The sequence below is a fragment of the Stegostoma tigrinum genome, chromosome 1, assembly GCF_030684315.1.
Source record: "Stegostoma tigrinum isolate sSteTig4 chromosome 1, sSteTig4.hap1, whole genome shotgun sequence".
Lineage (NCBI taxonomy): Eukaryota > Metazoa > Chordata > Chondrichthyes > Orectolobiformes > Stegostomatidae > Stegostoma > Stegostoma tigrinum.
In genome coordinates, this window is record NC_081354.1 from 55,357,551 (window position 1) to 55,379,386 (window position 21,836).

Here is a 21,836-nt window from a genome sequence, read left to right on the forward strand (position 1 = left end):
CTATATTCCATGAAAGCATAAAGAAAAGGTATAAAAGATGCATCTGTTTGCAGCACAAGTGTTTATTAGTAAATATCCTGCAATAGTATCGAAGTTTAGGTCATTATGTGGAGTACAGTTCACCTATATTGATAGTTTTTTTTGATTTAACAGGGCCTCTTCGACAATATTCACAACAACCAGTCTCTGAGATATCCAGAAAATAAGAAATTTTGTTCAGCTGAAGAAAAGCTGGAAAAATGGGAATGACGTTTAGATTTTCAATCGTTAGAACTCCTACCTTCTGCATTTTGATGCAAGGCATCTTCAGATTGAACACAACTTAAAAAAAATCCAGAGATAATGGGAAATGCAGATGCTGGAGAATCCAAGATAATAAAATGTGAGGCTGGATGAACACAGCAGGCCAAGCAGCATCTCAGGAGCACAAAAGCTGATGTTTCGGGCCTAGACCCTTCATCAGATGAAGCCTCTCTGATGAAGGGTCTAGGCCCGAAACGTCAGCTTTTGTGCTCCTGAGATGCTGCTTGGCCTGCTGTGTTCATCCAGCCTCACATTTTATTATCGTAAAAAAAATCCAGCTTATTGTTTTGAATACTTGGAAAAAGTCCCCAGTACAGAAATTTACTTTCTATTTTTCACAGCCTGCATTTTTGTGTAAATAAGCATGTTCAGTTTTTGTCTTTTGCCGCAGTTGTTTGCTACAGAGACCATCAGTTGTAAAATCGCTGGGCCAGCACCACAACTTCAGGTCTTATACTGAGCTATTTTAGTACAGTTGTAGTTGTATTGGACCTGACGACAGAGTCCAGAATACACAGCAGTATACTCAGAAAAATTTTGCATTTATTTCTTATAAAATGTCCAATAATTTGTAATGCTTTTCACTTTTTGCACAGATACAACTTGACGGTTGTGTTTTAGCACTGATTTTGCAATATATTTGCTCTCTTTACTCATTAGTAAACAAGTCTGAAGAATAAGTCAACACAGAATTGCATCACCAGAATTTATAAATCACATTTAACCTAACTTAGTAACATGCATTAAAATTTAAATCATTTTCTTTTGAGATGTATGCAGTTATTTTTATCAAAACATTACCAGAATGCCCAAGGGGACTTAGACAGGCTAAATGGGGAGACAAGACTTTGACAGCTGGAATGTAATGTGGATGTGTACAGGTTATCTGCTTTGGTAAGAGGAATGAAGGTATTTTATAAATGGTGAGAGATTGGAAAAGTTAATGACCAAAGACGCCTGAGTGTTTTTGTTCATAAGTCACAGAAAACTAGTAGGCAGTGCAACAAGGCAAACGATATGTTGGCCTTCATCACAAGAGAACTTGAGTACAGGAGTGAAGGTGGCTTACTTAAATTGTATCAAACTTTGTTCAGACTATTTCTGGAGTGCCGTTCTGTGGTTCTGGTTCTCTTACCGAAGAAATGCAGCAGGAGTTCATCAGATTGACCGCAGATGAGATGGGGGACATTGACCCTACATTCAATTGAGTTTAGAAGAATGACAGGTGATCTCAGTGAAATGTACAAGTTTCTTAAAGGGCAAGACAGTGTAGATACAGTAAGGATATTTTCCTAGGCAGGAGGGTCTGGAACTAGGGGACTCAGGCTCAGAATAAGGGACAAACTATTTCAGGAGTGAGGTAAGGAGGAATTTCTTCAATTAGAGGGTAGCGAATCTTTGGAATTTCTTTCCCAGAAAGGGCTATGAAAACTCAGTCATTGAGTATATTCAATAGATTTTGATGCCCAAGGGATGTGGGAGTAGTGTAAGAACATGGTATTGAGGTGAATGATCAGCCAGGATACAGCATGGCAGAGTAAGTTCAACAGGCTGAATAGCCTCCTCCTACTCCTGCCTTCACATACAATACTTTATCTCATGCCAATACTGCTGTCTGCACATTGAAGTACTAGTCTGGAGTTTCAGGCTGTGGGTGCCCCTGACGCTGATTGCTCCTTATCGCAGAGTAAGGCTCTTTAGCTCCTTCTGTGCTGTAACACTCCCTTATATTTACCTCCTAGGCACAGCTCTCCATTGCAAGGTCTAACTCCTGATCATTCGATACTGGTATCTTCTCTCCTACTGATGTCAGAGTCATGGGATCAACAGCATCATAATATACATGAGTCTCATTATTTCATGTGTACTCTCTCAAAAACACTTCACAATATCACAGTGGCTCAGTGGTTAATACTGCTGCCTCACAGCGCCAAGGACCAGGGTTCGATTCCAGCCTTGGGCAACTGTCTGCATGGAGTTTGTACATAGGGTGGAAAATGCATTGTTAGGGTAGGCTGCTTTTGGAAGGTCAGTGTGGACTCGATGGGCTGAATGGCCTGCTTCCACACTAGGGATTTTATGATTCATGACGACAATGTCAAGTAGAACAAATCTTATAATCATATTTGTCATCTTAAAGTTATATCATAATTTTCGGTTTGAAAGGTATATGCCATTAGTTGTTGATCACTTTTCCTTAAGATGCAAAATCCTTTCAAGTGATACGTTTTTATTAATGTTTTAAAAGATATAGAAATTCAAATTACTCAACACTTGCTGGTTTAAATGGGAGTTAATGTTGCCCATTTCAGTGCATTTTGAAGCTCGTAGAACAGATCAAGGTTAGAGTGCACTAAAACACTGCACACCATTTTTTGTCTAATCCAAAGGTTCTGCAATCACACTGTTCTAAACCCTGAATAGTTTAGCTAGTACAAACAGCATTCCATTACTCAACAGTTACTCAACTCCTGGCCCACCTCATCTCCTACCCTCTGTGAATTTGAGTCAATCCAAAATTTGGCTGCACAGCTCCGAATTGACTGTTCATATAGTACCCTTGCTTGACAAACATTGGCTGTATGTTAAAGCAATAAGTCAATCCTGAAATTCTCTTGTTTACAAATCACTCCATGTGCTCAGCCCTCCCAATCTCAATAGTTTCATTTATCTTATAAACCCCCCAATTATCAGCATTCATCTAATTCTGGCTTTGAGCATCTCAATTGTTGGCTATGTCTTCAACTGATGAAAACCTAAACTCTAGAATCCCCTCTCTAAACCTTTCTTTTCTCCTTCAAGATGCTTTTAAAGCTTAAAATTATTTACAATCTGTATTAATGCCCTGAATGACAGGGTTGAATGTACTATCATTAAGCTGACAGATGACAAAACAAAAATAGAAGGGAAGTCAAACGGTGAGGATAACTGAAAGGACCTCCAGAGCAATGTGGCTAGATTAAGTGAGTAGGCAGATAGAAAGCAATGTGGGGGACAAGTCAGGTTTATACTTTGGCAGGGAGAATCCAAGAGATGAATACTATTTAAGTGGAGAAAAACTAGAGGAAGCTACAGCAGAGAAGGACTTAGGAGTCCTTTTGTATAAATTACAAAAATTCAAATAGAGGTGTCAAATGGAACATGGGCCTTTATTTTAAGAGGAATCGAGTATAACGAAAGAGGTGACTTGCTAAAACTATACAAGACACTAGTAGACCACACCTAGAATATTGTGAGCATTTTTATGTAAATTATAAATTATAAAATTATATAAATTATATAAATTATTCTAAAGAAAGATGTATTTGCACTGAAAGCAATGAGAAGCTACTTCACCAGGCTGACCCTGAATGTGAAGGATGTTTTTTACAATGACGAGAGAGCAATTAACTTGGGCAAATACTCTTGGAAGAACGAGTGGAGACCGATAGAAGCAAAGAGGGGCTTGACAGGACAAATGTAGAGACATTTACATATGCAATCTGGAAGTATAGCAGGACAATGGTGAGAGGAGGAAACATGATTAAGCATCAAACAAACCAGCATCCTAACCAAGCACACAAACTGACAGAATCATTATGGCCTAGGAATCTGTAAAGTCCATGCCAGCCTGCTGTAGAGCGATCCAGTCATTCCCAATCCCTCGCTTTATCTTTGTAGTTCTGCAAGTTTATTTCCCATTGATCTAGTATTGCAAAGTTGGGTAGAGTATTTCTGGATTGGGAGGCAGGATGGTAGAACTTGGTGTTTGTAAAATGTTAGGGTGGAACACATTGTGAGGTCCCTTTAAAAGATCATGTGCTTTTTCCATACTTAGATTTTAAAATGGATGTCAGTGAGCAGTAGCTTGAAAGTCTGTAGTACACTCAGAACACCCGAATTACAACATTTGTAGTGAAAGGCTGTAAAGTTAGCAAGTCAAGCACCAGTTTTTACCAAGACAACAGGCTTTTGAATTTAACCAATCAATTTGAACCTGGCACTTGGATACCAAAAACTTATTAAATTTAAGTCTTATGGTTTTGACAATATAGGACCAATCCTATTGTAAGAAATATTGATATGTCATCAAGAGTATAAAAAAGGGGCAGTTGGACAAAGGCCCAGAGCTAATTGCCATCCACAAGAGCTAACGACCCTCAGTTCTCAACAGAGAATTGCTGGCTGTTACAGCCTCCTCAATGTCTTAGAGAAAGCACCACCTAAATAACAATGGTATCAGCCACTAGTTAATATTCCTGACAGAAGAATCAATGGGGAAAGCACAGAACACTCCAGAAGACATGTAACCTGGCTCAATTTTTGAGAGAATAAATTCTTTATTTGTACATGGGACTTGTATTTATTGGAACAGCATACTATTAGAATCTTGCTTTATCTGGAAGTAGTTAGTCGCTAGAAGGGATTTACTCAGTTTGTTAATAGGTTAGTTAATTTGTTCACTGTTAGAGTTAAATAAATTATTACTTGATTGTAAAGTGACTGTCAGGGTTTTATTTTATGCAACTACTATAAGTTACTAAAAAGACTGGTTACAACACTTTTCACACTCCTTTTACGTATTATGGGGCAAGGTGCACCTCTTTAGGTGTTTTGGTTTTAGTTCTCAGACAGGGATCAACCTCTGCTTTACAACCCCACTTATTTTCTTTTGAAATAATCATTGTTTCCACTTCCACCACCCTTGTAGGCCACAAGTTCCGGCCCATCACTGTATGCTGCATAAAAGAACTGTTTCCTATATCACCTCAATACTATTCCTTCAAAAACTCTTAACTCTCTGTTCCCAAGTTTTTATACCAACAGTTAATAGAAACAGCTTTTATCTGTCTACTTTGTCTAAACCAGTCATAATCAAATATAACTTCAGTCAGAGAAACTGCAGTTGTTCTTCTTAGAGCAGGAGGAATTGAAGTGAGATCTGACGAAGTCTGTAGTGAAATTCCCTCAATCCTGGAATTATTTTGGTAAATCTCCTTTGCACCCTCACATTCTTCCTGAAATGTAATGACCGGAACAACATATTCCAATTATAGCACAAACAAAAAGAGTTTTCACAAGTTCAGCATAATTTCCCTACTTTTGTACTCAATGCCACAACTTACAAAGCTTCCGAATCCACTACCTTGCTAATTGCTCTTTCAATATGTTCTGCCAAAGATTGATGCACACGAATCTCCAAGTCTTCTGTACCTGTACTTTCTTTAGAATTGTCACTAAGTTTATATCATCTCTCCTGCCAAAGTGCACTATTCTTTTTTTAATTACATTTTCCCTTTCTGCTCATCTATGTCCCATTGGTTGAAAAAAAAATGACTGAAAGTATCAGGCCATATGTAACAAGGCAAGTAAATGATTGATGCAGGTTCAGGTGCAGAATTAAATCTCTGAAAGTGAAATCATGTTGGAAATTTGGCATCATTCGATCCACTTCTCTCTCTACACATACTGCTGGACTTGTTTCTGTCAGCACTCTTTTTGTTTGAGCCAGGTTGGTTTGGGGGCTTTGCACATGTACAGGGAGTATTGTGTGTAAGCTATCTTGTGACTCCTGCTAAGGTGATCATGTATGCGCTTCATTTTATCTTTGGCAATCACAGATTTTCACACCTCCAGACCACCTCAGCATTGAGCTCCTGGGAGACCAGGCCAGTCTCTAGACACAAGGCCTCAATTGGGTTGAGAGTCAGTGGGAAGACAACAGAATGGTCACACAGGTAATTTAAAAATCACACACCCACAGCCCTCCCCACAAAGTCACCAGTGGCAGGACGCTTAAATTAAGATCCATTAATGAAATACTTCTTCAGACTCCTATCTAGTGCAAACCCTGTTATGTCAGCTGAGATTCTAGCCCAACCCACACCCATATACGGGAAGCCTCAGTCACTGGGTAAGAGACAGCTGGGTGACTCAGCCTGGAGTGAGGGGCAGGAGTTGGGAGTTAGCAAGGGAGACCCACATGAGAAGTAGATTCAGCACCAGAACAGTCCATACTACAATGTGCACTTACTCTCCATTTTACCTCTTATAGCCCACTGGCTCCTGCCAACCAAAGCAGTGCAAATGTCACTTGTGCTGAGAGATAAAGCCCTTCAATCTCTCTAATTAACCTCACTGTCTCCTGGAAATGCTGATAGCAGCGTGCACACACACAATACCCAAGGTGGTTTGCACGTTTGCCTTTTCATCGATAACCCGAGTTCAGAACCTACATCCAGTTGCGCAGAGCTTGCAGTGCACTGTGTTCTCCACCGTGACTGTTCACTGCTGTCTATGTTTCCACATGACAATCTGTAAAGACAGTATCATTTCATTATCCACATTTTTGATTGTGGACTAGAGTGGGAAAAGAACTGTTTAAAAACAAAAGGATTGTTGAAATGTTACTGCACCTCTTAAAAGTAGTAACTTGACACTGATTAAGTATTGCTTGTCTGTTCAAGCAGCACCAGAAGCCTAGCTACAGACGAAACAAAACTTTTGCTAATGTTTGAACAGAGGTTTAGCTGGCAACAAGTTGCTGATTGATAACTAGGCACCATTTCACAGACCAATGTCAAAGGCCTTCTGTCAGCCAACAACAATGTGATTGGCTCCCAAGATACTGAACAATTTTGGGGTGAGAATGTTTGGTGTGGAAACCATCAGATGTCTGGGAGGGAATGAGCTATGCCTCCTCTGCAATGAAAAGCATTTCAAGCCTCACAATAACCAGTTTATTTCTCCTATTGGTTACTGCAAACAGTAACTTAATTACATGTTACAAACTTTCATAGATGTGACCCAGTCACCCTGTGCCTTCTGCAAATAGGTACAAGAAGTAAAATTGAGAAATAGTATTCTAATCAGAAAAGATTGTTTCAGATTTTATTGCAGACAAGGATCACTGAATTGCCTTCCACAGTCATTCTCTCCATCCGTACCACTTGTTATTGTGTGGGACTACCTTTGTGTCAGGGAAGGTTTTATAAGGAAATTAGAGTTTTAACCAGTGCAGTTAAAATTGTTTATCTTTAGGTAGAAAGTATTGTAATAAATAATTATTGATGAATGCAGAAAGCTGGTTCATGCTTTGTCAACCTGGGTCTAAAAATCCAGTAGATTTCAGAATTTTGCACACTTTTTAAACTTCTTATTTCTTGTGAGGATTCTGGAAATAGCAGGGTTTGACTTGTGACAATGCATTACCCCAGTGATACATAACAAACCCAAGTCTCTCTACTGCAGCAGTCATAGAGGTGTTTCTCTGTGCTGGTGGATGGCATGCAAGTACCATGTGATGGTGCATCCTTACTGCATACATGCGCCCCCCCCCACCGCCCCGCCGAGGACTCCTAAATCGGATAACTCAGGAAATGCTCCAAGATTCACAAAGGGTCTAGGGGAAAGTGAATGATGGAGCTTGTGCTGACATTGAGAATGGGCCAGTTCAGTTAATGATTACATCAATTCAACATGAAGCATTGTTAAATGTGAACTGCCAGACCTCTTCATTTAATGTGGTCATTTCCAGAAGGGCCCCAACCCAAAACGTCAACATTCCTGCTCCTCTGATGTGCTCTTCCAGCTCCACACATCTGACTCCAGCATCAGCAGTTCTCACTGAGTCTGAAAGTATTTCAATTTTTGTCTTGAAAATTTTAATTGGCCGACCTTCAATGGATTGCTGCTGAGGGAAGATGGATGCTGCATGAGGTTTCCAGATTTTCTTTATCCTTTGTGTGACAAGTGTGCCTCTTCACTTCAGTTCTAAATGGATCAGCTTTAATTCAGAGTTTGTTTACTCTTGATCAGAATTCCCCACCAGACAAAATCGTTTATCCACATCTCAAATCTCTATCATGTTAAATACCTTCAGAAGATCACCCATCAGCCTTCTGAACTTGGTGAATGTAATTGGTGGAAATAGATTAATCATTGAAAAAAGGTCAAACTTTACAATATAAACCATAGCAAAGAAACAACACCACTGGGTTACTTCTTTTTAAGATTATCAATATTTCCTATACCAAAAAAAAGTGCAAAGTAGCCAAAAAAAGCACAGCTCTGCATCCAATCTCTATTTAAAAAAGGTGGAAAAATAAATAATTGGAAACTTGAACAACACAATAGATGAGTCCTAAAAAAACCTGAAAGAACTGCAGATGCTGTAAATCAGGAATAAAATCAAAGTTGCTAGAAAAGGTCAGGTCTGGCTGCATCTGCGAAATGAAAAACAGTTAACGTTTCAGGTTCGGTGACCCTTCCTCAGAACAGAACATACAAGTCAACAGTCAGATTCCGATAAATGAAGAGCATTTATTTGCGATATTTGCCTACATTCAGAATAGTTAGAGTAGCAAGCAACTGTCTTCTCCCTCAGTTAAATTTCTCAATAGTGCTATTCAGCTCATCAAGAAACAATACAATATTCCTGAAGTGTTTAGAACCAAATTGTGCAATGTCTGTAAAATAGCAATCTCTCCAAAATTAGTGATATTGACAAATAAAAAAGGTATTTTCAGTGTTATTCATGATTGGACACACTTAAATGAATGTGACCTGGGTTATCTCCCTGTGCAGCAAGTGTGAACCTTACCAGACAAGTGGCTCAGTCATCAAAATTAAGAAAAATAGAAAAGAGGAAAAAAATAAATGAGGAAGCAACAATAGAGGAAGGACCTTGCTCAATGCAAATGACAGCAATGTCACTGCTTAATACTGATATTTTAGCTATTTTTCATTCTCTCAACTGCTGGTGCATCAGAATAATGAACTTGTTCTTTTATACGTTTTTGTTTGTGTTCTATTATAAAACTGTATAATTAGAAATAATCCTTGCAAACATTTATAAAGAAAACAGAAACAAGCCTAATCTTTAAATTCACATTTTTTGCCCCCTGAAGTAAAATGTTTCTCTGCCGTGTCACTGGCTGGCTGTAATCTCAGTTTCATTCTGCAGGAAGACAAAGTGAGACAAGAAAAAGGTGGTGAAACCAGAAAAGGAACTTAAGTTCAGTAGTTTACGTTTAGCACCCATATGGAATGATCACATCCTTGTTAGTGTCCCTTGCAGCAAATTGTTCTGAAGCAGCAGCATAGTCCCTCTGTTTAAAAGAGGGATTTTGAAGGTGCCTGCGCTTTAGTTTTATAACACTGGGCTGGAGAGACGTCTAATCTTCGAATATTAAGCTCGTTGGCAAACTTCCTTGCTTTCTGGTAGAAATACAGCGACATTTCCCGATCCACGAGGAAATTGTGGTAGATGGTGGCAAGTCTAGTACAGATTTTCAGCTGAGACTTCTTACTGCCCAAATCCATAGCTGCAGCAAGAGCTAAATGGTAATAGCCTGCAGCATCATATGGATCCTGAAATGTTTAAAAAAAGTTGCATCACATTGTTGAATAAGGAAGAGACAGTCATATGGAAGAAAGCATCTGCAATAGCTCTCCTTTGTATGTACTGTTTTAACACCAGAGTTTGTACTACTGCTGTGGGAAAGATACAACAGCCAAATTTTTAAACACAAAACTAAATTTTCTCAAGAAGTCCCCCCTTTATTGTTGGAGGTCAGCACTATTTTCCTATTGCATTTCCACCCTCATCCATATTGCATGGGCCGGCAGGCTCTCAACACAGAGTTGCTGGTTAAGGATGTTGACATCAACCAATGCAATAAGTGTAGAAAACTAAAAGATCTGCTTGGTATATGTGGTAGAGGGAAAATCACTTCCTGGTCTAACTAGAATATGCTTGTAGATATGGTTAGCGATAGTTATTGATGTTATTAGGAGATTATGAGGAGGACCAGATCATAAGTCTCAAGCCTTTGAGATACTAAGCCATTCTGCTCACAAGTCCTTATCACACCATCACAGTGAATGACTGCTAATGGCAATCCTCGGATTCAACCTTTTCAGATCTACATACAGGATTAAAAACAACTAACTGACCTTTTCTTGACATATTTAATCGACCATAAAAATCCTTTACTGCAGCTTATGCTTGTGACAATTGCAGGAATTTTTTGAATCTAGAGAAATGGTATTTCCAACCCTTTCTCTGTAGTTTTCATCTATTTCCAGGCAAAGTTATGGTGGGAGATCAGGGGATCCTTGTAGAAATTTCCACTGCTTATTGGTTGCACCTTAAAGTAATTAGCATGCATTCACGAAAGATTAATCATCGCTCCCCCTATCCTGGATGGCTTCTTCAAAAAAATTAATAAGCTCTTATGAAGATTTTTCTTTCATGGTTTGACTTCTCTGCTATTTTGATCAGGATTTCACTTTTAGACAATTCTAAGACAAATTTGAGATTAGTAAATCTCAAAACAATTAATTTGTGTTATGTCTTTATATTTTGCTGGAAGCTTTTTGAAAGTATTTTTTCAAACTTTTCTCTGGCCTTAGTATCTAAACATTTTCTGTTCATTAAATTGGATAGTGCAAAATTTAAAACCAGGGTCACTGTCCCACAATACAGGTTCAGCCATTTTGGACTGAGATGAGGAAACACTTCTTCACTCAGTGACCAACTCGTGGAATTTGCTACCACAGAAGTCTATGGAGGCCAGTTCACGGAGTATATTCATGAAAGAGATTGATCAATTTTAGATATTAAAAGCATCATAGGGAGAAAGCAGGAATATGGTATTGAGACACAACATTGGCCATGATCATATTGATGGATGAAGCAGGCACAAAAAAGGCCAAATGGCCTACTCCTACTCCCTGTTTCTATGTTAATTGCCCATCAAAGGCTCTCTGAAACACATCATTAAGTTAGGCCTCAGAGCAACAAAGATAAATTAGGCAGTGTACAGCTTCTTCTAAACACAGGAAAAAAATAATTTTGCTTCATAAATCCAACCCTACTATTATGGCACAGCGCATAAGACTGTAAAATCAAACTGGGAAAAAGGCAGACCTCTGATCCCCAACCTAAAACTATCTGGCTAGCTTTGCAAGTATTATGTCATCATACCAGTACAGAATGTACGTACTCACTCACTCTATACTGCTCGACCCAAAGCTAGGTCTACAGCTCAGGGTCTGCTGATGCTTCATCCTGAGGCATTTTTCCTGGCAATTTTTGTCTATGGTAGTTTGCCATTGCCTTCCACTTCCAGGAGCAGGGCACAGAGACAGGTCCAAGTCTACCTTAGCCATAGTGGGAATTAAACCCATGCTACTGGCATTATTCTGGACCATACATTATCCATTAAGTGCACATCTGTAGAAGCCAATAATCTGTTTCAATCATATCACTACAATCTCTATTCACCAGACTATTCCTTTTCTTACCTTAAGATCACAAAATGCCATTTCTCCCAGTTGTATATAAATCCTGACAAAGTAAATTGTCTCCTCATCAAATTCCAGTGGACAGGGGTAAAGGGAAAGTGCCTTTAGATAGAAGTGCTCAGCCAGTTCACACTGACCAAGGGACTTATGTACCAGTGCCAATCGATGATAAGCAACACGTTCATTAAGGGTGTCTCCTATTAAACAAAGGAAGATGTATATAGTAAGCATTTCAGAGAAAAAAAGTAACACAGGCAGTATTACAATACTTAAAAGTAATAGAAGGCTCTCTTTTTAACGTTACATTGAGATCATCACTATTGGGAGGGTTAAGTGCTGCTGCACATTACTGCTTGCACACTGCTTGCAGGCCAGAGATTTCAGGCCCTTTCAATATACTGCTGCAACAATGCCAGATGAATTTCACTGATGCTCATCACTGCTGAGCACAGATTTCCAATGGATCTTCAAGGCTTCCTATAGTTGTTTCATACCCAAAATTTCAAAATTGTCCTTGATATTTTGTAGTAAATACTTTTTGAAGACAAGATGGGGTAAAGTAGCAGCACTACATCCGTTGCTCTTCCAAACCCTACCCCACATTAACTAATAAGTCAACTAATACAGGTGAATTCTTGATGAAATCACATTATCTAAATGTAAAATATTAATGCTTATAAAATTCAGACTCGAAGTGTTGATGTATGAACCATTAAATTCTAAATGCCATACACAAAAGAAAGTCAAACAGAAAAAAAAACAAGAATCCCCACATGTAACTGCAGGCCATGATGTGGAGGTGCTGGTGTTGGACTGGGGTAGACAAAGTCAGAAGTTGCACGACACCAGGTTATAGTTTACCAGGTTTATTTGAAATCAAGCTTTCAGAGCTTAGCCCCTTCATCAGGTGAAGTGTGAGCACTTCTGTGCACTCAGGCACAGAATTTATAGGCAGAGAGATCAAAAGGATCAAACAAATGGGGTGTGAAGTGTCAGACAAGACTCTGCAAGACTAAGAGATCACCCATTCAATAGAAAGAAAAAAAAGGAATGTTTCCTTTACGAAGATAGTGAAACTGTGGAATTTGGAGAGCTGTTGAGTCTGGGTTTTTAAGTACATTTGAGGCCGTCACAGACAGATTTTTAATTAGGTTTATGGGGATAAGACAGGAGAGTGGGGCTCAGTTTTATCAGATTAGCCATGATCTCACTCAATGGGCCAAACAGCCTACTCCTGCTCCTATATCTTACAGTTTTATGAGGCACAATTTAGCATTTAAAAATTAATCACCAAGCTGTGAAGTTACATGGAGGAATAAATTTTGTTTATTACATTAGAGTGCTGGGGCAGAAAGGATATTGCCAGTGCAGATTAAGTGATCAGACTGTGAGAATGGCAGAACAATATAGTGTGTCTAACTGCCAGATTTGAAAGAACACATACAGTTTGCACTGGGGTAGGGGGAAATGGAAGGCAGGACATGGTACAGAGAATGTAAGTAGTAAAGCAAAAAGAAAAGAAAGGGAGAAATGGAAATTGGCTCACAATTTAAAAGGTGATCAGTGATAATGAGAATTGCAGATGCTGGAGCATTGAGCTCAACACCTTTAAATTGTGACAACAAAAAAAGCGTGGGGCTGGATGAACACAGCAGGCCAAGCAGCATCTTAGGAGCACAAAAGCTGATGTTTCGGGCCTAGACCCTTCAGCATTTCTGCTGCTAAGATGCTGCTTGGCCTGCTGTGTTCATCCAGCCCCACACTTTGTTGTCACAATTTAAAGGTGTTGAGCTCAATGTTAAGTCTAGAAGACTGTAAAGTGCCCAGTCTGAAAATGAGATGTTGTTCCTTCAGTTTGCGCTATGATTCACTGGAGCACTACAGCATGCCAAGGACAGACAGGTGGGCGTGAGAGCAGGATTTGTTAAAATGACCAGCTACAGGAAGATCAGGGTCATACCCAGTGTCTACAAAGAAAAAAAAAGTTGCCTAGTGCATATTTGGTTTCCCCAGTGTACAGTAGACTACATTGGATGCAGTGAATTCAATACATGACGTTGGGAGGTGGTACAGGTGAAATGCTGCCTCACCTGGAATGACTGTTTAAGCCCTTGGATGGTGAGCAGGGAGGTGCTGAACAGGCAGGTTTTGCACCTTCTGCAGTTACTTGAGAAGGTGCTATAGAAAGGGCTTCCCTAATCTTGCCTGTCTTCTACCAAAGACCTCTTTTATTCTTTCTCTGTATTCCCCTCTCTTGCTTGGATAAAACTGAAAACATTTCTAAATTCTCCCAGCTTTGACAAAAAGTTATCAACCTACAATGTTAAATCTGCTTTTCTCTACACAATGGAGAAACTTGGTAAGGGAGCATCAGGATTGGCAGCTTAACATTCCAGGATACAGATGTTTCAGTTGGCATAGAGGGCGATGTAAAAGGGATTGCATGAGTTAAGGAGAATATCACAGCTGCACTGCAGGCAGACACCTCAAATGGCTCATACAGCTAGGCAATATGGGTAGAGCTCAGAAACAGGATGGATGCAATCACAATATTTGGGGTTAACGACAAGCCTCCCAACTGCTAGCATGAGATAGAACAACAGATATGTAGGTAGACTTTGGCAAGATGTAGAAGTAACAGGGTTGTTGTCATAGGTGACTTTAACTTCCCACATATTGACTGGGACTCGGTGTTTGGGGCGCCAGAGCACACCAAGTACACCCTTCAGCCCACGATGTTGTGCTAACCTATTATTCTAAGATCAATCTACCCTGTATACCCTACATTGTACTATCCTCCAAGTGCCTATCCAAGAGTCGCTTAAAAGTCTCTAAAGTATCTGACTCCACTACCACTGCTGGCAGCATATTCCACATGCCCACCACTCTGTGTGAAGAACCTACCACTGACATCTTCCCTATATCTTCCTCCAATCATCTTAAAATTATGCCCCCTCGTGATAGTCATTTCCACCCTGGGAAAAAGTCTCTGACTATCCACACCTCATCATCTTGTACACCTCTATCAAGCCAACTCTCATCCTTCTTCACTCCAACGAAAAAAAAGCCCTCATTCCCTCAACCTTTCCTTATAAGGAACTGCCCTTCAGTCCAGGCAGCATCCTGGTAACTCTCCTTTGTACTCTCTCTAAAGCTTCCACATTTTTCCTATAATGAGGTGACCAGGCCTGAACACAATATTCCAAGTGTGGTCTAACCAGAGTTTTATAGAGCTGCAGCATAACCTCACAGCTCTTAAACTCAATTCTCCTGCCAATGAAAGCCAACACCCCATATACCTTCTTTACAGCCCTATCTTGGGTAGCAAATTTGAGGGATCTATGGATCTGGAACCCAAGGTTCCTCTGTTCCTCCACATTGCTGAGAATCTGCTAGCTGGGCAGAGTTTGCAAGGAGCATCCAGGAGGGCTTCTTGAAACAATATATGTGGATAGTCCAACGAGGAGAGTGGCCACACTGGATTGGGTAATGAGCCTGGCCAGGTGGTCAACCTCTCAGTAGGGGAGCAGCTCAGGAACAGTGATCACAATTCAGTAAGCTTTAAAAGGTAATGATGGATAAAAGATAAGTGTGGCTGTCAGGAGAAGGTACTAAATTGGGGGAAGGTAATTACTACAATATTAGGCATGAACTGAAGAACGTAGATTGGAGACAGATGTTTGAGGGCAAATCAACATATGGTATGTGGGAGGATTCTAAGTGTAAGTTGCTGAGAACTAAGGCACATTCCTGTAAAGATGAAGTATAAATATGGAGAGTTTAGGGAACCTTGGATAATGAGAGATATTGCAAACCCTGGTCAGAAAGAAAAAAAAATTGTCAAGGCCAGGACACTGAGAACACACGAAGCAAGGGTGGAATACAAGGAAGTCGAAAGATACTTAAGCAAAGGAGTCAGGAGGGCTTAAAAAGGTCACAAAAAGTCATTGGCCAACAGGATTATAAAAAGCCTAGGAATTTTTCTTACTTATATAAAAAGCAAGAGGGTAGCAAGGGAGAGGATTAGCCCACTCAAGGACAGGGAAGGGAATGTGTGTGGAGTCAGAAGAAATGGGTGAGGTATTAAATGAATACTTTGCATCAGAATTCACTGGGTGAAGGGAAGGACTTGCTGTGTGATGAGTCTGGGAATGGTATGTCAATAGTTTGGGTCATGTTGAAATCAAAAGGAAGGAGGCATTAAGGGTCCTGAGAAATATTAAAGTAGACAAGTCCCCAGGGCCTCTTACCCCAGAATACAGAGGGGCAAGGGCGGAAATTGTTGGGGCCTTGAGAGAAATCTTTATGTCCTGAATTGCTACAGGGGAGATCCCAGAGGATTGGAGATGGATGATCCAGCTAATTGCAAACCATTGAGCCTTACATCAGTGGTAGGGAAATTATTGGGAAGGATTTTTCAAGACAGAATTTATTCCCACTTGAAATAAGTGGGTGTATTAGCAACGGGCAATATAGTTTTGTGAAAGGGAGTTAGTATCTCACTAACTGGATTGAGTTTTTTGGGGATAGTGACAACGATGATTGATGAGGATAGGGCAGTGGATGTTGTCTACACAGACTTCAGTAAGGCCTTTGACAAGGTCCCTCATGGCAGGCTGATATAGAAGGTAAAGTCCCATGGGATCAGAGGTGAGCTTGCAAAGATGGATTTAAAACAAAAAACTGGCTCGGTCACAGTAGACAGAGGGTAGCAGTAAATGGAGGGCTGTGACTAGTGGCGTTCCTCAGGGATCAATGTTGGGACTGTAGTAAGATTTGGACGAAAATGTAACTGGTTTGATTAGTAAGTTTGCAGATGACACAATGGTTGTGGAACTGCAGATATGGATGAGGACCAGAGGATTTAGCAAGATATAGATGGCAGTTGAAGTTTAATCCAGAAAAGTGTGAACTAATACATTTTGGAAAGTCTAATCCAGATAGAAAATATACGGTAAATGGCAGAACCCTTAAGAGTACTGTTAGGCAGAGGGATCTGGGCGTACAGGTATACAGGTCACTGAAAGTGACTGCTAAAGGTGGAGAAGATAGTCAACAAGGCATATGGCATGCTTGCCTTCATTGGCTGGGGTATTGAGTTTAAAATTGGCAAGTAATATTGCAGCTTTACAGAAGCTTATTTAGGCCACATTTGGAATATTGTTTAATTCTAGTCATCACACTACCAGAAGGATGTGGTGGCTTTGGTTTACCAGGATGTTGCCTGGTATGGAGGACATTAGCTATGAGGAGAGGTTGGAGAAACTTGGCGTGCTCTCACTGGCAAAACAGAGATTGAGAAGTAATCTGATAGAGGTTTACAAGATTATGAAGGGCATGGACAGAGGTTACAAAGTTATGAAGGGCATGGACAGAGCGGACAGTCAGAAGTTGTCCCCAGGGTAGAAGAGGGAGTTACAAGGGGGCATAAGTTTAAAGGTGCAAGTTTTAAAAGTGATGTAGGAGGCAAATTTTTTTTTTAAAAAAACAAAGAGTGGTGGGTGCCTGGAAATCACAGCCAGGGGAGGTAGTGGAAGCAGATACCATTAGGTGACTTTTAAAGGGCGTCTTGACAAATACATGACTAGGATGGGAATAAAGGGATACGGTCCCCTGAAGGATAGGGGGTATGAGCTGTAACGGGCAGCACGTTGATGCAGGCTTTGAGGGCCAAAGGACTTGTTCCCGTGCCTTAAATTTTCTTTGTTCTTCATTCTAATGCTGCTTTGTCTGGCGGGTATGGCCATTCTCTAGTGTCACAAAACAGTGTCAATAGAAGGATTTAAGGTAACAATCTAAAAGGTGATAACTACAGGAATGCTCTAGTTTAAGATTATGAGATAGATTTTGCAGACATCAAAAAATATAATTTTAACTTCAACAAATGGGATGTTAAAATAAATGACCTGCTGTACAAGTTAGCCCACCTTCAAATATATACAGTAAGAAAAAGCAATTTGAGTGGTAAACCTAAAGTACTTTACAAGATTTGACATTGCATGCATCTTTATTGCAAATAAGCAGATACAAAACCACTTTGAGGTATCCCATTACGTTAGATGCTGACCTCTTCTTTTTAATATTGAAGAAAGAAAACGGCTCATAACCAGGCCAACAGGGTCAAGCCCATGCAGGGCGAGATGTGGACTGGTGAATACAAGGCTCCTCATGCCTCATGAGGGGAAAAAAAGACATCTGGAATGCAATTGGAGAAGGATGGATGTGGGAATGAAGGAATCTCAAAAGCACAATCAACTGATTAAAAGCCTCATTGTGCTGTTCTCCTCAGCTATCTCATTACCACCAACACCAACTCATCATAAATCTTCACGAGTCTTTATCCCTTACACAACTAATTCCCTCTCTGCTCTTGTACAGGCACTAGCAGCATCCAAGAAACCTCCACCCTAAGAACAGGCCAACCCTGGAGACTCTGCAACCCTGGAGACAGGTGCACAATTCTGTGGGCACATCACTGACACATCTGGTTGAGGAAGAAATACACCAAGTTTCTGACACTCAGAGGACCTCCAGAGACAGGCACCTACTCATCCCCAGGCAGAAGCTGACCTCTCAGTCTCAGAAAATAACTTTTTAAAAATACTCAGACTGAGAGAGAATCAGCAGGCAGGTTTGTCAGAGGCAGTAAGTAGACTGGAGCAAGGGATGGAGGAATTACTGAACATCGAGTGCTGAGAGGAACGCCAGCAAGCCCACAGGGTATGCGAGAGGGTGCGCGTGCGTGCACAGCATGGACTGTCAGGTCAGCATATTCAGTGTCTGCTGGATGTGTGCATGGGCCTGCAGTCCACTGCCTGGAGCCCTTATGTCAAGGCAAGAGGTGGGTTAGCTTCAGAAATGGTAATGACAGTGAACATCAAGGGTTGATGGATAGATTCTCTTTTGAAAGAGCTGATCATTGTAAATTGTTTGGCATGAAGAGGTTACTTGCCACTTATCAAACCAAATCTGAACTTTGTCCAGATCTTGCCGAATACAGACACCAACAGCTTCAGCATGAGAGGTGTCACATTTAACGCTGAAAGTTGTTTGCTGATGTTTGCACATCTTCGCTTCAGACTATCATTGAGGGAACATCATTGATGAATGCAGTTGAAGGAGGTCAGGCCTAGGACACAGCCAGAAGGAACTCCTGCAGGGATACCAGAGTTGAGATAATTCACCTCCACCATCTTTTTTGGTTTGGCATGATTTCAACCAAGAGAGAGATTTCCCCCAAATTCCCACTGACTTCAGGTTTTTGATGTCACACTCTACAGGTTTACATCAAGGGCAGTCAGTGACATCTCACCTCCAGTTCAGCCTTTATGTCCACGTTTGGACAAAGGCTGTATTACACTGGGATTTATAATTAAAATGTAACTGATTTCAGAAATAAGTCCATAAAACCCTGCATATCTTTGTTGTGATCCAACGGTCAACTTTCTGTTGTGTGCTCTGTAATCCAAAATCTAAGAGAGAGTGAGATCTGGTCTCAACGCAGACTTCAGTTTCCCTAAAGCTTGGCTCTGGCCAACTTAGTTCTAATGTTAATCTAAAATTGTCCCCAAAAATAGTGCACTCTGCCCCAAGAATTAAAGTCTAGCTCCCTGAGTTAAGGGAAATCTCCAACGTAATTCAAAAGCCAAGATAAATTTGGACATTTCATCTATTCCACTAGGCTGGTTAAAGAATAAAATAGATACAGAAAACTTGACTTACCAAGGGTCACACTGAGTGCCAGAGCAGTTTGAGCATAATCTAGTGCTTCAGAATATGTCTTCACATGCAGCAGCAGTTCTGTCAGCTTGTTACAGAGCCTGAGCTCCACTTTTGCATTTTCAACTTTGACAGCAAGAGGAAGCGCTCGATCCTGTGAACATACACATTAAATCTGACAATTCACTAAGTGAATTGCAGCTCCATTTGATATGATGACTTTACAGTATAACAGGCAATATTCAATAAAATACCCGCTATACTTTATCCATGTAGGTCACAGAACATTGAAACCTTTGTTCCTTGAATCCCCTTGTAACCGTAGTATCTTTTTAAACTTTTTAAAATGACCCATTCTCTAGTTCTTCAGTCTAGAGATCAAGACATATTGGGAAAAGTCTAATTCTAACTACGTAAAACATTGGTTCAGTCTCAACTAGAGTATTACAAGCACTTCTCAGTCTCATACTTTAGGAATTGTTACAATACCATAGAAGAACAATAACCTCCAAGATCAGCTTTACTCAATGAAATTCTATAGCAACAGTCGTCAAAACAGTATCCATGTGCAGAATCCTCTCAGTTTTGCCCATAGGTCTTCAGTCTCGTCAGTGGTAGAGGCAAGTACAATCACACCATTTAAAAAGACATTTGGACATGTACGTGGTTAGGACTGACACTGGCAGAAGCCAAATTATTGGGGCGTAAGTTATTACTGAGCAAGTGCCACTTGACAGCACTCTTGATGGCCCTTCCCATCACTTTGCTGATGATTTGAGAATCGACTGATGGCGTGGTAATTAGCCAGGTTTCATATACACAGGGCTCATCTAGGCATTTTTGTATGTTTGGGAAGATGTAACTGTACTGGAACAGCTTGGCTAAGAGAGCAGCAAATTCTGGAGCACAAATCTTCAGTACTGTTCAAGGAGACTTGTCAGGGACCATTGCCTTTGCAGTTTCCAAGGCCTCAAACCATTCCTTGATATCATGTAGAGTGAATGGAATTGATGGAAGACTAGCATTTGTGATACTGAGGATCTTAGGAGGCTGAGGTACCTTGTTAGATGTCCTCCAACCTTAAACCTACATCAGACCCTTGGTCAGCCTTCCAGGTCATAGAGCATGGAAACACCCTTAGGCCCAAACCATCCGTGCCAGCTAGCAAAGTGATGGGAAGGGTCAAGAGCGCTATCAGGTGGCACTTGCTCAGTAATAACTTACGCCCCAATAATTTGGCTTATGCTAGCATCAGTCCTCACCTCATCAAGACCTTGGTCCAAACATGGATCAAAGAGTTAAATTCCAGAAGTGACATGAGTGTGACTCTTAAGATCAAGGTCTTACTTGACCAAATGTGGTATCCAGGAACTCAGGCAAAACTGGGATCATTGAGAATTGGGGGATAACTCTCAGCTGGTTTGAGTTATACCCAGCACAAAGACAGATAGCTTGTTGGGGGTCTGTCATCTCAGCTGCGGGGCATCACTGCAGCAGTTCTTGAGTGTCATGCCTCAGACGCCAACACTCTCAGACTTGCTTCATTAATAACATTGCTTCCATCAGAAGGTCAGAAGGTGAGAAATTTCACTGATAATTGCACCATGCGCAAGACCATTCACAACTCCTCAAATACAGAATCAGTCTGTGCCCATTAAAGAAAGAAAGACCTGGACAATATGCAGACTTACACAGATGGCACAAATGTTTCTTGCCATTTATCAAAGTGCCAGGCAATGACCACCTCTATCAAGAGAGAATTAAAACATGTCCCTTGGCATTCAATGGCTTTGATATTGCTAAATCCCCCATATTATCAACATTCTGAGAGCTTACTGTTGACCAAAAGCTAATGTACAATTTAAATACTGTGGCTACATGAGCGGGGTAGATGGCATATAGTGGTAATATCCATGGGTTAGTAAGTCAGAGGCCCAGGCTAATGCTTTGGGGACACAGGTTCAAAAATCAATAAATTTAAAACACAATACATTAATTTGGAATTGAAAACTCATCTTAGCAATGCTGGGTATAACAACCGATTGTCATAAGTACATCTCATTCCTTAATATCCTTTATGGAAAAAAGCTGTCAGCCCTAGCCAGTCTGGCTTTAGATCCATAAGAAGGTGCCTTGAGGAATGTTAAAGAACTGAAAAAAATAAAAAGGTCAAACAAAACCTGTCCACAACAAACAAGACATGTCAGAAGTTCAATGGACTTCTCTAAATTCACCTGAACGAATACAGCTTGAGGAACACTCAAGAAACTCAAAACCATCCAGGATAAAGCAGCCCACATTATTTGCATAACTGCTACACAGTAAGAGCAGCTTGTGCTGTCTACAGTATGCAATGCAGCAACTCCTCAGCACTCCTACAACAGTAACTTGCAAGACCATGAGCACTATCACTTAGATGGAGGGTACAGGGCATAGTGTTTTCATGCATTCCTTGCCTATGTCTATGTTGCACGCCATCCCAACTTGGAAATACCTTTCGGATCCTTCCCTGTTTCTGGGACTCC

The 21,836-nt window shown here is 40.5% G+C and overlaps 2 protein-coding genes across 10 annotated transcripts in view; one reads left to right on the plus strand and one right to left on the minus strand.

Moving 5' to 3' along the window:
• LOC125451614 (von Willebrand factor A domain-containing protein 2-like) overlaps positions 1 to 20,008 on the plus strand; it is a 55,400-nt gene extending 35,392 nt beyond the window's left edge. For 2 of the 4 annotated variants that reach the window (XM_048528938.2, XM_048528966.2), the window contains one exon: positions 154 to 394. The gene's annotated coding sequence lies outside the window, so the exon portion shown is untranslated. Of the gene's footprint in view, positions 1 to 153; positions 395 to 2,045; positions 5,118 to 5,903; positions 6,021 to 17,970 lie in introns of those variants that run through there. The other 2 variants (XM_048528948.1, XM_048528957.2) reach the window with 2 other exon arrangements.
• Positions 8,585 to 21,836, minus strand: part of LOC125451595 (SH3 domain and tetratricopeptide repeat-containing protein 1) — a 76,925-nt gene continuing 63,673 nt past the window's right edge. For all 6 annotated transcript variants that reach the window (XM_048528924.2, XM_048528905.2, XM_048528894.2 and 3 more), the window contains 3 exons: positions 19,315 to 19,465; positions 11,593 to 11,789; positions 8,585 to 9,654 (listed from right to left, as the gene is read on the minus strand). In XM_048528924.2, the coding sequence (XP_048384881.1) occupies positions 9,397 to 9,654; positions 11,593 to 11,789; positions 19,315 to 19,465 (606 nt within the window). In that variant the 3' untranslated portion in view covers positions 8,585 to 9,396. The remainder of the gene's footprint in view (positions 9,655 to 11,592; positions 11,790 to 19,314; positions 19,466 to 21,836) is intronic.